Consider the following 15,075-nt stretch of genomic DNA (forward strand, 5'->3'; position numbering starts at 1 on the left):
TCTTGATTTTTGTTTTTCCAAAGGATGCAGACTCTGATAGTGGGGATGATTCGGACAAGAGATCGTGTGAGGAGAGTTGGAGACTGATCACTTCCCTGAGAGAGAAGCTGCCCCCCAGCAAGCTCCAAACCATTGTAAAAAAGTGTGGCCTCCCCAGCAGTGGGAAGAAACGAGAACCTATTAAAATGTACCAGATACCCCAGCGCCGACGCCTTAGCAAAGACTCCAAATGGGTCACCATCTCAGACCTAAAGATTCAGGCTGTGAAGGAGATATGCTATGAGGTAGCACTCAATGACTTCAGGCACAGTAGGCAGGAGATTGAGGCTCTGGCCATTGTTAAAATGAAAGAGCTTTGTGCCATGTATGGGAAAAAAGACCCAAACGAGCGTGAATCATGGCGAGCTGTCGCTCGTGATGTCTGGGATACAGTAGGAGTTGGAGATGAAAAGATTGAAGATGTAATGGCCAATGGTAAAGGAATAACTGATGTGGATGACCTAAAGGTGCATATAGACAAATTGGAAGATATTTTGCAAGAAGTGAAGAAGCAGAACAACATGAAGGATGAAGAGATCAAAGTTCTCAGAAATAAAATGCTAAAAATGGAGAAGGTTTTACCCCTGATAGGGTCTCCAGACAAAGCTCAGTCAACTGTAGCTAATGCTAAGTCTCCAAACTCTGCCAGTGCAGTGGATGTGGATAAGAAGCCCACAGATGAGGCAAAGAGAAGCGAGAATGATGATCTTGCTAAGGAGGAGCGCGTGTCTCAGTTAATGGCAGGTGATCCAGCTTTCCGACGTGGGCGTTTACGTTGGATGAGGCAAGAACAGATTCGATTTAAAAATCTTCAGCAGCAGGAAATAGCAAAACAGCTTCGTCGACAGAATATGCCTCACCGGTTCATTCCACCTGAAAATCGCAAACCCCGGTTTCCTTTCAAAAGCAATCCCAAACACAGGAACTCGTGGAGTCCAGGCACCCATATCATTATCACCGAGGATGAAGTTATTGAGGTTAGAATTCCAAAAGAAGATGATAAGAACAAAGATGAAGGCAAAGAGAAAGAAAGCAAAGCTGCTTCTAAGGATGCGCAGCAGCTATGGAATCTTTATGGCCCGCAGAGGAGTCAAGATAATATCCAAATTAACAGGCAGCAGTTGGGCACGCCGCCGCAGCCCAGCAGCCAGCAGCAGCCGGCGCCCCAGCTGCGCTGGAGGAGCAATTCCCTCAATAGCGGCTCCCAGAAAAGCCTGCGGCGCCAGGCGTCGGGCTCGTCGGAGTCGCTGCACTCGCCGGGCGCGCAGCAGAACCCCGAGCTGCAGAGCTTCCAGCAGAAGCGCCACATCCACCAGCACCGCCAGCCCTACGGCCGCGGCAGCGCCGAGGGCACCCCCCCAAAACAGACGGACCGGCCCAACCACCACAACCAGTTTGTGACGCCCCCGCGCATGAGGCGCCAGTTCTCAGCTCCCAACCTCAAAGCGGGCAGAGAAACCACAGTATGAGCAGTGCCCAGGGCAGGCTGGGCGAGGAGGGCACGGGGCAGTCCTGGCTGATGGCTCAGGAGCAGCCAGGATTGGCCTTGCCTGGGGCTCGGGTTTGCTTTGGAGGCCCGACACACAAACACCAGGTACCGGCCCTGCGGCCCGGGCACTTTGCATGTGACTTTCCTTGCAGTTTTAACAGCATCCCTTGGAAGAATATTCTGAAAAATTGTAAGAACTTTTTTTCATAGACTAGAAGACTTGGAGGGAGGGAGGTGGAGGGGAGAACTTCCCACTAGCTCATTTACCAAGTTTTTTGTGTGTGTGTGTGTGTCTTGAAGTATTTTTCTAATGCTGAAAATATTGTCTGGAACTTACCAAGTGCTACCTTCCTCCTGTGTTTTATGTAGACAATCAAAAGAGGAATTTAGTTTCTAGCATTGAATGTTTCTTGTGACCTTTTTCTTAGCAATAAGGAAACTGACCATCTGTTTTTAAATGGATCTGGTTCTTCAGAACAATGTTTTCCACTCTTAACTCAATTTTTAATAGCAATAATAATAATAATAATAATAATCTATAAACCAAAAGTTGTCGGCTGACAAGGTATGTGTCGCTTTTTTATAAAGAAATTAAGAAGAGCTATTGGGTCACACTCCCTGAGTAGATGTCTCTTCTTCTGCTTAAGTTCATAATTATTGGTATGAAATTGCTGTGACAGTTAAGCCAGCCTGAATGGAATTTTATGTCAGAATATATATATAATGCTGAAGCAATTCTTTGGAAATAAGCTTTTTCTAATTCCCATTGTATCTCTAAATATAATAGTTTTTAATTATTATACTGAGATTGTGGAAAGGAACTAGGATTTTTCAACACTCTGGTGCACTCAAAAAGCTAATTTCTTTTATGTTTTCATCTTTCTCGGGCGTGAGTCTGGGAGATGTTCTTGAAATAGTTATTCTTAGGAAGATTTATAAATCACTACTTGGTATTGGCTGAATTCTCCTGTGAGATGGGAGAATTGAACTGTTTCATCTTAATGTGATACCTCATGTTAGTGCCTCTGGTCTTGGATTAAACTTGAATTCAAGACTCATTTAATAAAGGAGAAGGTTGCCTTGAGGAGAAAATAAGATTCATTTTCCTTCTCCTCACACTCAAAATGCAAGTTAAAATCTTTAATATCTATTTTGCTCTGAAGGGGTTTGTACTTGCAGGCGATTTGCTGTAACACAAAGGCTTGCAATTCCTGCTTCTGATTGTTTCAAGCAAATTACTGAAAAACTAGTGATTAAGGAATAGGCTTTGGGGTGTTGTCTCAGTTGGAGAGTCCCAGTCTTAAAGACACAGGGTTTTTTTCTGAGTTTCCAAAAGTGCAAGACAAAGTTGCTCTTACTTTTGAAAATCTGTGGCCTTAACTGCAAGCCAATAGAAATATTTGAGGACTTATTTTGCTTTTAAATTTAACTTGAATAAAATTTTAAAAACAAAATTGGCCACTGTACCACATTTGGTAAGGTAGGTGCACTTTGCAGTGTATTTGTGCTGTTTTGCACAAGTATCCTGAATTTACTTGAGGTTGCTTATTTTTTTATAAAATATAAGCCCTACTGGTAATTGTTACTTGTGTGTGGCTCAGCATAGCTGTAGGTGAGTGGCAAGTACCTTAACCTTATTTTCCATATCTTTTTTTGTCCTATCCTACTTTTCCCCTGCCTCTGCTGGGCATGTTGTAGGTGCTGTTGCAACACACGCACCATTTACATATCAATTAATCAAGTGTCAGCTCTTAGTTGTCGTCTCATGTATCACTGATGGGATAGTGGCCTCTGCTGTAGGAGATACAAAGTCAGTCCTCCAGCTCCTAAAAGAACAAACTGGTCTGATTACTTGGGAGTTTTACTTTATGGCAGGTTTAATTTTGTGTCCAGATCTGGCTTTGTAACTTGCATTTGTCTCATGCTGTGGCCTACTTGAACAAAGGAAATAAAGTATCATTTCCAAAAATGTCTTGATTCTTAAAGAGGAGGAGGCTTGTAGATGAGCAACAGTTTCTTCGAGCTTGAGTCTGAATTGCAAAATTTTGGGCTGCAAGTAATGTTTTGCTGTTATCTTTATTTTAGAATCCTGTTTCAGTAGTGCATTGCACTTCAGTTTTGTGCATGTCAAGCATAATGAGTTCTTATATATCCTCAAAAAGGCTTGGACTCTGTTAAAAATGCGTGCTTGGGAAAACCCTCTCAATTCCATAGGAATACGTGAGCCAAACAGGGTTAGTCTGCATGGGATAGGTCGTGGGAGAAGACTGAAGTTAATTCCATCTCATGTCCTGTGTTTTGGAGGGTTGTGGCTGCCTGTATGAAATCACCACGTGATTGAGCATGGAGTAATTCTGATGTCTGTGGAACTACATGTATTGACATGAGACTAAAACTCCTGCTACTTGATATCTTAATGATAAACACTAAAATGTTTGTGCAAATTCCGTCAGCTTAAAACTCTGAGAAGAACTCTCTAAATGCCTGGGTGGTGCTGGTGAGTAATAGGTTGCCATCAGTCTGTCTTACCCCAGTTTTAGTACAGCACTAGAAGAACAACCCTGCCTATTCTGCTGTATGATTTGACAGAACAGAAAAAGGACAGTCAATGTCAGAATGGAGTCCAGTCTGCTTCAAGGAAGCAGCTTTTTTCCTGATTTTTAGGAGGATATTTAAGAATTTGATAATAATTGCAGTGCAGTGCTTCATCTGATAAGGGAAGCAGTGTGAGAACTGTGGATTTCCTTGCACTATTCAGAAGTACACACAACTCTTCAAATCCTCTCTTAATGGAGTTAATGAACAGTGAGACAGCTGCTTCCATAGATGTCTGTGTGAAAAGGCTTTCAGGTTAATGGAAATGTGGCATCCATGGTGGAAGTGCTCTTTTACTAAGTTCAGTTGCCTTTGCCAAGTGCTGCTGTGCTGTGCTTTGACAGCTGGCTTGGATCCACCTGTGCCTTCATGATGGCTTCTCAAAGGTCCTGTAGGACTCACTGGGACACTGGTTTTGGGGGGTGGGGTCAAATGCACATCACTAATGCTCCTCACTCAGATTGACGCCAACATCCTTCCTCAAGTAATCTGAATTTAGGGTTCTGTCAAATTAGAGGATGCTATTTTTATCAGTACATTCAGCATAGTTTCAGTATCTCCCTCACTGTGTCCTTTATATGTTGAAATTTGTTTTTTTATATGTTGAAATTTTTCTTGGATACTTCCCATTGAATCTCTTCAGGAGCTGCCACATGAGAAATCTATGCTGTGTAACGGTTTGTACTGTAAAGAAAGCAGTGAGCTGCCTTTGAATTAAATGGGATTTTCAGATCTGTCTATTGTTTTGGACTGTCTTAAGAGCAAGTCTCTCTGCCTTGTGAAAAGCAGAACTGGTTTGTATTGTAACAAGTGCTCTTTCAATAAACTATGAAATACTCTTGTAAGTGTCAGACTTGTCTCAGTGAAATGGAAATGAAACTTGACTGCAGGCTTGTCCTGCTTTTATTTATTTTGGGGTTGGGATTGTTCCAGCAGAATTAAAAAGGTTTTTTTAATTGTTCCTCAATCTGATTCTTGTAAGTTTATCCACCCTGGTGTTTCTGCTGTTATGTGGAAAGCAGCAAAGCAGATTTGTGTCTACTCTCAGACAGCTTATTTAAATTCAATATAAAAGAAAATAAGAGCTTTTTATAGCACAAGGAGCTATAAGCCATTCCCCTCTTCAGTGCTGTCCCATTGTACCATCTTGTGGGCTGTTTATCTAAATTCTGGAAGAAAACACAGAGGTGGCTGTTCTCCATTTATTTGCTCATTGAAGGCAAAAGAAAAGGACTTTCCTGTGCACCTCAAATACAGGGGAGAGTCACACACAGCAGTACCTTGGCAGACATCACGTCTCAGTTGCTGTGGTGCAGTGTTCTGCTTTAACTGGTCCAGTCTGGTCTTAAAAGCTTTGTCGAGTCTGAGTGTGTAGGAGTGTAGGTTTGTTGGTTGATTGGGGTCTTTTCCTTCTTTGCCCCCTCCCCCACCCTCCCCCAACCCCTCCAAATCTGTGGTTGTTGTGGCTTTAGATATTTCCATGCCCCTGGGCAAAATAAACTTTGCATTCCCTTCTTCCACATTGATGGAGCTTGTGAAACCAACCATCCTGAAGCTGTACAACAACATCCGGGCAGGGACCCCGGGGCAGCTTCTAGGTACAGTTTTTACCTTTTCTAGCAGTTGAGGCACCTTTAATTGGTACTAACAATTGTGTGTGTGCTCTCACCAGTCAGACCTGGAAAAGCTGGCCTGGACAGCTGACCAGTCTCTCCGTAGAGCAACCAACCCCTTGCAGTCAGTGCAGCTTCTGGGTGAAGCCACCCAAAATTCAGCCTCAGCTCTTGCTCAGTGCCAATTATTTTAAAATACTACCCGGTACTGATTGCCAAGAGACAACCTGAGTCCTGCTTAGGGAAATAGTAGCTCTTTTTTTCATTATGGGAAAGCAAACTTCAATTATTTTAGCTTGTTTTTAAAATAATATTTGTTGGTGTGGAGTTAATAAACAGTGTCTGCTTATGTTAAGCATTTATGTGTCTCAGTATTTAAATGTACAGAAGATACTTGGCTCACAAGTCTGACAGTAGGGAAGACAAGAAGCAGGTCTTTGTGAATTTAATTTAATGCGCCTGTTTTTTTCATGTTGAATTTTTGCAGTGGAATGCTCCTGATTTTTGGCCCTTCTCTCTGTAGCTTTTCAGTTTCTGCAAAAGAATCTGAAAAGGTTCTATTAAAACACTACTTGAAGAGCTTTACATTTCTACGATCTAGCTGCTCAAAATGACATTATTGACTTCAGACTACAGGCAAAGAAATTATTTTGCCTTTCCTTGCAAGTGAGAGAAGCTTATTCGTGTCACTTTGCATCTGACCAGTTTTACCTTGGTTTCAAGTGTAGTAGCACTATCTGCATGGAATGGGGGGAAAAGATCAGAGAAAGTGCCTTTATGTTAAAAAAATTTCAGGAGTATGCTGGGTGTTTCAGAAGGGTGGATAAGTCTGATACTTCTCACAAAGTCTATAGAATAGAATTTTGGTGACGCTTTAAGAATTTCAGAATGAATATCAAAAGAAAGGATATATATTTGTTTTGTTTGCTGTTCTTATGCTGCTGGGCTGAGGTTACTTGCTGTGTTAAGTAAGTAGCCAACTTACGGTGAATGGAGCAGAAACAAATGAAGAAGGAGCATTTTAGCCAAATAAAATATTCAAGAGGAAATTGGAAAATTAAAACGCAGCCATCATGGGAAGGCCATTTGTCTTGGAGTTCAGTTTGCTTTGAATTCATGGTGTTGAAAATCCTGTGCTTTCTAAGGACACAGCTACTGTTTGTTAATGCTACGTTCAGAAAATATTACTTACGAGCCTAAAGGAGTGTTCTGGAGGTGTATCTCCTTTCAGAATAGAGTCTAAAGCCTTTCTGACTGAAGCTGATTTAAATTTGACACGATCATGTTGTGGTTAAGTGTACAAAACCAAGTGATGCAGCTCTTTAGGTGGGATGCTTGAGTGGGATGGGAGGAAAATGTGAAGCTTTTATCCTGTAGCTCTTGGACTTAATAACGTATTGTTGCAAACTGGGCATTGGAGAAGAATTTTAGGATTTGGAACTGTGGAAGAGAGAAGGTTGGAATACAAGATGAGAGGCTGCAAGAATTCTCCTTAAGTGCTCAGCACCACTCTTAGTGAATTGTTGTTGTAACTCTTGTATAAAAATCTTGAGAAACCAGTTTAATTTGTATAATATATGCTAAAGGTTTATCTTAAAAAAATAAAATACACTAGTGGGATAGGCTTTCAGACCAAGATCACTGTCACAGAGTCTGTTCTAATTTGTATCTGTTTTACCAGCAAATAATAAAAGGCTCATTAGGTTTTAGTAGCATTTATTTCAAGGCATGATAAGGCTGAACAGGAACAAAATACTCTTGTACCAGAAGCTATTGCTGAAGTGTTCCTCGTGGGGAAGCCACTGCACAGACTTCTCTGCCACGGCAGTGGTGGTATTTTATCTCCTGATGTATTAAATACACATGTGAGAGAGTGGTACTTACATGCCAAGGGGAAAATCTAATTGAAAACAAAGTGCTTCCCCCCACTAATATCTGAAATTCATTTTTTTTTTTTTGTATAAAAGGGCAAATCAGTGGTGCTGTTAATCCTTCTGTTTGAGAAAATGAAGGTGAATAATCCTCCCATTTCAAATTTATTTTTGCATTTTTCTCTATTTCTGCCTCTTTCCTACCTCTCTGAAAGCAGCAAGCAGCTTCCAAATAAAATCCCCTTCTTCCTGTCTTTAGCAAAAACCCCACCAAAACAACATCCTAAACCTTTCCCTCTTCAAGACACTGTGAGCATGTAAATCTGGTGATTTTGGAAACCACCTCTTCTATCTTAATTGTATTGGCCTCTGTCTTCAGTTTTCAAGGGGAGATTGCACTAAAGCAGATGTTCGTGTCTGAGTGACCTGTGAGCACTCCTGGAAGTGTCTGTGTGGATTTGATCTGTGTCTGTCACTCCATCTGAGCTGTTGGTCTCTCTCAGCTTCCTCCTGGCTCCTGTCTGTCCTCCTACACAGTGTCTCCTCTCTCCCCACAGGACTATGAGAGTAAACTACAGGCCCTCCAGAAGCAGGTAGAGACACGGTCTTTGGCAGCTGAAACAACAGAGGAGGAGGAGGAGGAAGAAGAAGGTGAGTTTGAAGCAAAAAAAGTAATTTAGATATAGCCAAGCCTAAAGAACAGCTGCTGTACCATCCCTTGTAATAGATAGAAAACTCTTTGGAAAGCTGCAAAACACTGTAAGTTCTTGATCTGTAATCCTCTAAGCATCGAGATTTCAAATACCCATTTACAGAGTACATTCCACACGAACAGTAGATATATGTCTCCAAATACAACTGATGCACAAACTAGATTAGTTTTACCCCAAGATTTAATTTGGTGGCCTTGAATTTGAAGGAATCTCTCTCTTCCTGGCACTAACAGAGCTCAGATGTCTTAAAACAAAATAACACTGTTGCCTTTGTTTCCTTGTTTTGATTTTGAAGTTTCTCTTTCCTCCTTGATAGGAATTCTTAGAGTGCTGTGACATGTCTGTGTAACTCCATTTCTGGACAGTAGATAATTTATTATTCCCATTTTACTTGCTCTCATTCTACTCTTTCAGCATTTGGCTTTAATAGTTGCCAAATAACTTAAAATAATAGGAGTAGAAAAGAATTTGTTTCCTCTATTCCAAATCTCCTTTACATGATCATTCATCTCCACTGCTAATGTTGAGGAAGTTTGAGTCCAGTTTTTTGACAGCAAATAATGGAAGTGTAGGGTTTTGTTTTCTGTTCTTCCAGAAAATGTTTTGAGAACTTGATGGCGCAGTCAGCACGAATATTGGATACTGCATGTGATGGTTTTGAGAAGAAGCCACATTGCTTTATTTCTCTGTTTCTTTGCTCTTCTCAGTGCCCTGGACACGCCATGAATACGAACTCGCCCAGTGGGCTTTCAGGAAGTGGAAATTCCACCAGTTCACTTCACTGAGGGACCAGCTCTGGGGAAATGCAGTATATCTGAAAGAAGCCAATGCAATCAGTGTAGAGTTAAAGAAAAAGGTAGGGACGTGCAGAGCTGCTTTTGAATTTTTTACTTTTGAATTTCTGACCCATCAGTTTTGATTGTATAATCCTGCTGCAAATGCTCTCAGTTACTTTAGTCTTTAAAGTTGTATGTCTCTTGCTTATTAATTTGGGCTGTAAAAGGATTCAGAAAATTGTGGGTCTTTGATTCTGACTTCTGTCTGAGTGAACATCCCATGCCAACATCTGGCTTCTCAAGACCAAAGTAATGTCTGTTTTCCATGCAGGTGCAGTTCCAGTTTGTCCTGCTCACGGACACCCTGTACTCCCCACTGCCTCCGGAGCTTTTGCCCGCGGAGCCGGAGAAGAGCCGGGACTGCCGGCCTTTCCCCCGCACAGTGGTGGCTGTGGAAGTGCAGGATCTGAAGAACGGAGCAACACATTACTGGTCCTTAGAAAAACTCAAGTATGTAAACAGTATTAGAGAATAAAATTCCCCGTGTCCAAGGAACTTTACTGAAAAATTTCCTCCCTTGCTGTTCCTTATCTGTGTTTGTTTTTTCTCTGTGTCCTTCCAAACTTTCTAGACAGTGTGGGATGTTCTAAATATCAGCTTTCCAGATTCTTTGAACGAGTGCACTTTTCTCCAGGTTCTCACCTCACCTTCACATTTAATTTTTGTAGTTCGAGGTTAGACTATATCTTTTGAATCTAGTAAGACTCATCATAGCTCATCTCTCGGCATTACTTCTTTTTTCAGTCCTTTCACTGTAATAATTTCCTTGCCACTTGCCTTATATAACCTGGCAGTATAGGACATAATTTATAATAAAAATCTTAAATAAAGGCGATTCTATTTCTATGGAAGCTACACAAATTCTCTCACAAATTCTGACTGCAATCTGAATTATTTTCATCACATGTAAATGACATTTCTTTTCCCCATTTTGTAATACTGACAGAATGACTTTTTTCCTACTAATAGCTTCCAGACAAAGGATCTTGCAGTGTGAAACACTTGTTTTCTTCAATAAAATAAATGAATAATTAAAGTTTATAATGGAATCGGTTTACTTTTGAATCAAAATGCCAACATTTCTGGAGTGGAGCAAAGAACTGCTGAAATTACTCAGCAGCATGGTCTGATGTAAAAAAAGAAGCAAAAACTCTGCCAGAATTAGATGTGGAAGAAGAATATTTAGAAGTTGGATTGAAATCTAAGATTTATGTAAGCTTCTGCAGTGACCTTGCCTTGTGCTCAGAGGGCTTAGCCGACCAGATTTTTCCCAGAATCTCTAACATTTTGGGGAATTAGTGAAGCGCCAAATTTAGGGTACAGCCTCCTCTGTTCTTAGGTGTAATTTGGTCCGGGTGAAGCCAGTGAGGTGAACACCTCACTTTGTGTTCTGCCTTTTTTATTCACTCTCTCTTAAGATTGTTATTCCTGCTTTCTCCTGTGCAGGCAGAGGCTGGAGCTGATGCGTGAGATGTACGACCGGGCCGGGGAAGTGGCCTCCAGCACCCAGGAGGAGCCCGAGAGCACCATGACAGGCAGTGACCCCTTCTACGACCGCTTCCACTGGTTCAAGCTCGTGGGAAGGTACGGGACAGCACCTCCCTGCTGCTTCATTTGCAGCTCTGGCTGAACGTGGAATGGTTGAATAAACCATGTTGCCTCTGTGGCAGCTGTGTTTTGTCTTTCAGGGATTTGGAACAGACTTTAAATACAGTTAAGAGTAGAAAATGCTCTTTAGAATATTACCAGTTCAGGTGTCAACTAGTAGAATCTGCTTTGAGTGAACCTTTAGTGAGTTATAAATTTATTTTAAAATAATATAACCAGCAAAGTTCTATCTAAAGTCACTGGAGCAGAGCTGTGAGAATATAAAGAACACTGGAAAAGTGGTCCAGAGTCTCTCATATGTGTGGTTCAAATAGTTTGGTCATATCCTAGGGAAGTGTCTGATGGGATTCTTTAATGTTTCCTGCTGTCAGCCACACCTTTACAATATTTTTATTTGCAGAACTGCTGTGTTGGAAATAAGAACTGTAGCTCTGTTAAATGGATGTGCTCTCAAGATCCTTATGCTCAGCCATGTTTCTATTCCTCTTTCATTTGGTTCCTGCTCCGTTCAAGGACACTCTTTCCCCTGACTTTGTTGGCAATCCCTTCCCTCACATTTCATTGCAGTCCAGGTGGTTTGAAGCCTTTGCTCGTTGTTCAGGTGGTCTCTGTGCTGATGGCAACAAAGAACTGTTAAATGAAGGTTCGTGTGTGCGCTGACCCTGTTAATCGGTGTCCGTTCACTGATGTGCAGCTCCCCCATATTCCATGGCTGCGTGAACGAGCGCCTGGCCGATCGCACGCCCTCCCCCACTTTCTCCACGGCCGACTCCGACATCACTGAACTGGCTGATGAGCAGCAGGATGAGATGGAGGACTTTGATGATGAGGCCTTTGTGGATGACACTGGCTCCGACGTTGGAACTGAGGAGGGATCAGACCTCTTCAATGATGGGCGCGACCCGTTTTACGACCGATCCCCTTGGTTCATTTTAGTGGGAAGGTTGGTGAGGTTACTCTGAGAATGGCCAAAAGGGACCAGCTCTTGCTGCAGACTGCAATGGCTTTGCCTCGTGCTACATAGATGGTCAGTCTAGCCAAAATATCCATGTCTATAAATTGGCATTGCCAGAGAATGAGTGTAGTTCAACGTTGTTTTAAATTCCTGTGTCTGGGGCCATGAAGACCTAAGTAATAATTGAGAAAATAACCCTTAGATGTGACAGTGTGAGTAAATCTATCTTTAGATAACTGTCACAACTTGGAATGAATGGGGGTTTGTGTACAGTATTTAAACATTATTTATAGAATTCCCTATTTAGCCGTTGCAGGGTCACTAAGATAGAATTGTAGTGTGTCATTTTCTTCCGTGGAAGAGAATCTGACTATGGTGGAAAGTCCTTCAGTCCAAACCCAGAAATCTTTTTTTTTTTTTTAATTTAACATCATCTGCATGTGAAAAGATGGCATGAGGAGAAAGAAGAATGGTTCCTTCTGGATGAGGAAAAGATTAATCTCTGAGGTGATTTGGCTTCTCAGATTATGCTTGACTCTCTGTAACCAGTATTACACAGTGAAAGGTCATCAACTATGAAATTCCCTGGCTATGTTTATCAGCACTTTCCCCAGGCAGTGTGCTTGAATTTCTGAAACAAGTTTGCTTGATGTATTTTAGAGTATTATTGAGTTTTCCAGAATAGAAAGCATTAGGGCATTATCAGACCTCAGTCTGTGGTATAGACCCTTAAGGACAGCAAGTTACATTAAAGAAATGTAGTTCTTTGCACTGTTTCTTCATTAGTAGTCTTGCTAAAACATGTTTCTCATTACAAGAAACAAAACCATTTTTATTTAGTGGCTTGGCTTCTCTCTCTGCTGCTTCCCACTCCCCCAGATATGCTTTTGTGCTTCCTTGCTTACCCTGTAAGCCAACATCCTCGTTAAGGCAGGGAGGTGCTTGCCACAGGCATGGTACAAAAAAAAAGGCTTTGTGGCCAGCAGAAGGGAGGAACAAAGGAAAAGGGACCAGAGCTTGGCTTTATCCTTCTCTGTGAGTGTAAGCAGGAAAGACTTCATGGTCGGGATGGTGGGATCTTTATGCAGTTTCATCAAATGCAGGACACTTGTTTGCGTTATTTATGAAAAGGAGGGATTGAGTTTGCTGTTTTTTTCGAGCTTTGAGTTCAGTGTAGTGTGTTTGTCTAACCTCAGGCTTTGTCTGTAGTGAAACTTGGAACTTCCTTGGTCAGTTTTTGAAACAAAAATTACTAAAGTTGCAAGAAATTGCATTAGTCCTCTGTGACCTCTGAATTTGTGCCCTTATGTGCAGTGCCTGATAACATGTTTTACCAAATCTGATTATCTGATTTGGGTGGGGAGGCAGTTTGGGAAAGCCATCTGTGCTGCTTTGGGCTGGCTGTCAGCTCCTTCGAGCGCAGGGCTGCTCCGTGTGCTGGCGCTGGCAGCCGCAGCTGGGGCCCCTGGAGTGCCATTCCCCTGAGCTTGGGAAAGAGCTGAGCTATTCATCCTCACTCACAAACGCCTCAGGAAGCACAGCACAAGCTGAGCAGATACAGTGCGTAATGAAAACACTTGTGCTTCCTGGCAGTCACACAGCTTGCTTCCCATTCCCTGTTTTGTGGAGAATTCTGAGCTCTGTCTCTGTGGATGGACATGTGAAGCTGCAGCACTTTGGGCACTGGCCTGAATGGTGTGAGCTGCATGTACAGAGCTGTGACTCAACTTGAGGAATGAAACTTAGTTCCTATTATGAGGCTAGAGAGCTGAGTGACTTTTTCTCAGTTGTTCGTTTCTATTGTTTCTGTTCCTGTTCTTCTGTTGTGCCCATTCTGTCAGAAGAAGCTGTTAGAATGTCCAGCACCACTGGTTGGAACCATTCTCTCAGCAGGAGCTGTTAGAATGTCCAGCACCACTGAGTTGGAACTATTTTGAGTCCTCTGTGTCTTCCAGTGTGAGAATTCTGCTTTTGAACAGTGAATTACAAGAACCAGGGGTATGTCCGTCTACGTAGATATTGTCTTGAGCACAAGGTAGCTTTCAATTTATAACAAAACCAAAATTCCTTATCACTTCCAACTGTGTGCTGGTTGATGTGCTATAGAATGTGAAGGACAAATAAAACAATTTTTAGTATTTTTGGGGGGGTTGTCAGCAATAACAAGTGCAGGTCATGAAGGAGAGGAGGAGGAGAAATGGATCATGTAGTTATCCAACTCCCTGGCCATCACAGTTATTCTCTTTTCTCTCTCTGTGCTATGACTGTCTTTTATTTGTAACTTTTAAAGAAAAGAAAAAAGAGCTGGTCCCTTTAGCCATCTCTTCTGGCATGCTGGGTTTCTTTAAGGCTGATTCTATTTAATGGTGTGACACATCAAGCATTTGCTTTGTTTTTAAGGGAGGTGGGAGAGGACTATGGGCTATTTTATTTAAATCCTAATGTGTTTACTTTAAAAATATCTGCCATCATTCTGAGTTCTGTTGGTTTTGTTTTAGTTTTTTAAAAAATTGTGTTTGTTAAATTTAATTTCTAGTTTTGTTGTGAGTATGCCATTTTACCTCACCAATCTTTCTGCTAATCCAGCTCCCCTCTTTCAGTCTGCTGGACTAAGTGCAGGGGGACACTTAGGGGCTGTTTGGGGAGTGGGAGTCCTCACGGATGTGGGAAGAGGAGGAGGATAACCTTAAGATTTCATCCACTCCTAACTTGGCACTGTCTCATGATGAAGCAGATGGAATGGCACTGGCAGCAGTGTTGCTGCATAACCCAGCTCTGTTTTGGTGCAGCACATGTGCAGTTGCTCTCCACTCTACAGAAGGTGTGGCATTTTCATCAGCAAGCAGGAAGCTTAAAACTTTTTGCATTATGTGCTTTACTTTCTCTAAGTTAAAATGATTCCGGTGAAGAAGGTGACTGGATGGAAGCAAATTAAGGAAGAAGAGAAACACATTTTTTTTCCTTGGGATGGTAGTAGTGGTAGTGGTTAATCCAGCTGGATGCTTTGGCTGTCACATGTTGAACAGCAGCTTCAGAACTCTTGCCCTGCAAATAAACATATATTTTTATTTTTCATGCAGGTGATGCTTTCACTCTCCATTAGTTTGGCTTTGAAGGGGGAAGGCTTCTGCAATGCCTGACAGTTAGTGAGACTCCTACCGTACACATCAAAGCAAGGCTCTTTGGCTTCTGTTCTGTTGGGAAATGTCCGTTCTCCCTGGCTTGAAATGTGCTTTTCAAACTGGGTGTGTTTTCCGTGTTGAGCACAGAACCACGTACCTTCCCGAACTCCATCCCTGATCCAGTCCAAGTGAACAATTCCAGTTTCAGGGACTGTTTTCTTGTGTGGTTGGATG

The 15,075-nt window shown here is 42.0% G+C and overlaps 1 protein-coding gene across 7 annotated transcripts in view; it reads left to right on the forward strand.

Annotated features, from left to right (window-relative positions):
• The window catches only part of KIF1B (kinesin family member 1B), an 83,085-nt gene that overhangs the window by 41,655 nt on the left and 26,355 nt on the right, over positions 1 to 15,075 (forward strand). For 3 of the 7 annotated variants that reach the window (XM_069035151.1, XM_069035152.1, XM_069035153.1), the window contains 5 exons: positions 8,165 to 8,258; positions 9,028 to 9,176; positions 9,428 to 9,606; positions 10,603 to 10,740; positions 11,459 to 11,707. In XM_069035151.1, the coding sequence (XP_068891252.1) occupies positions 8,165 to 8,258; positions 9,028 to 9,176; positions 9,428 to 9,606; positions 10,603 to 10,740; positions 11,459 to 11,707 (809 nt within the window). Of the gene's footprint in view, positions 1 to 23; positions 4,975 to 8,164; positions 8,259 to 9,027; positions 9,177 to 9,427; positions 9,607 to 10,602; positions 10,741 to 11,458; positions 11,708 to 15,075 lie in introns of those variants that run through there. The other 4 variants (XM_069035154.1, XM_069035155.1, XM_069035157.1 and 1 more) reach the window with 2 other exon arrangements.

This window comes from Aphelocoma coerulescens, chromosome 21, assembly GCF_041296385.1.
Source record: "Aphelocoma coerulescens isolate FSJ_1873_10779 chromosome 21, UR_Acoe_1.0, whole genome shotgun sequence".
NCBI classification, from domain to species: domain Eukaryota; kingdom Metazoa; phylum Chordata; class Aves; order Passeriformes; family Corvidae; genus Aphelocoma; species Aphelocoma coerulescens.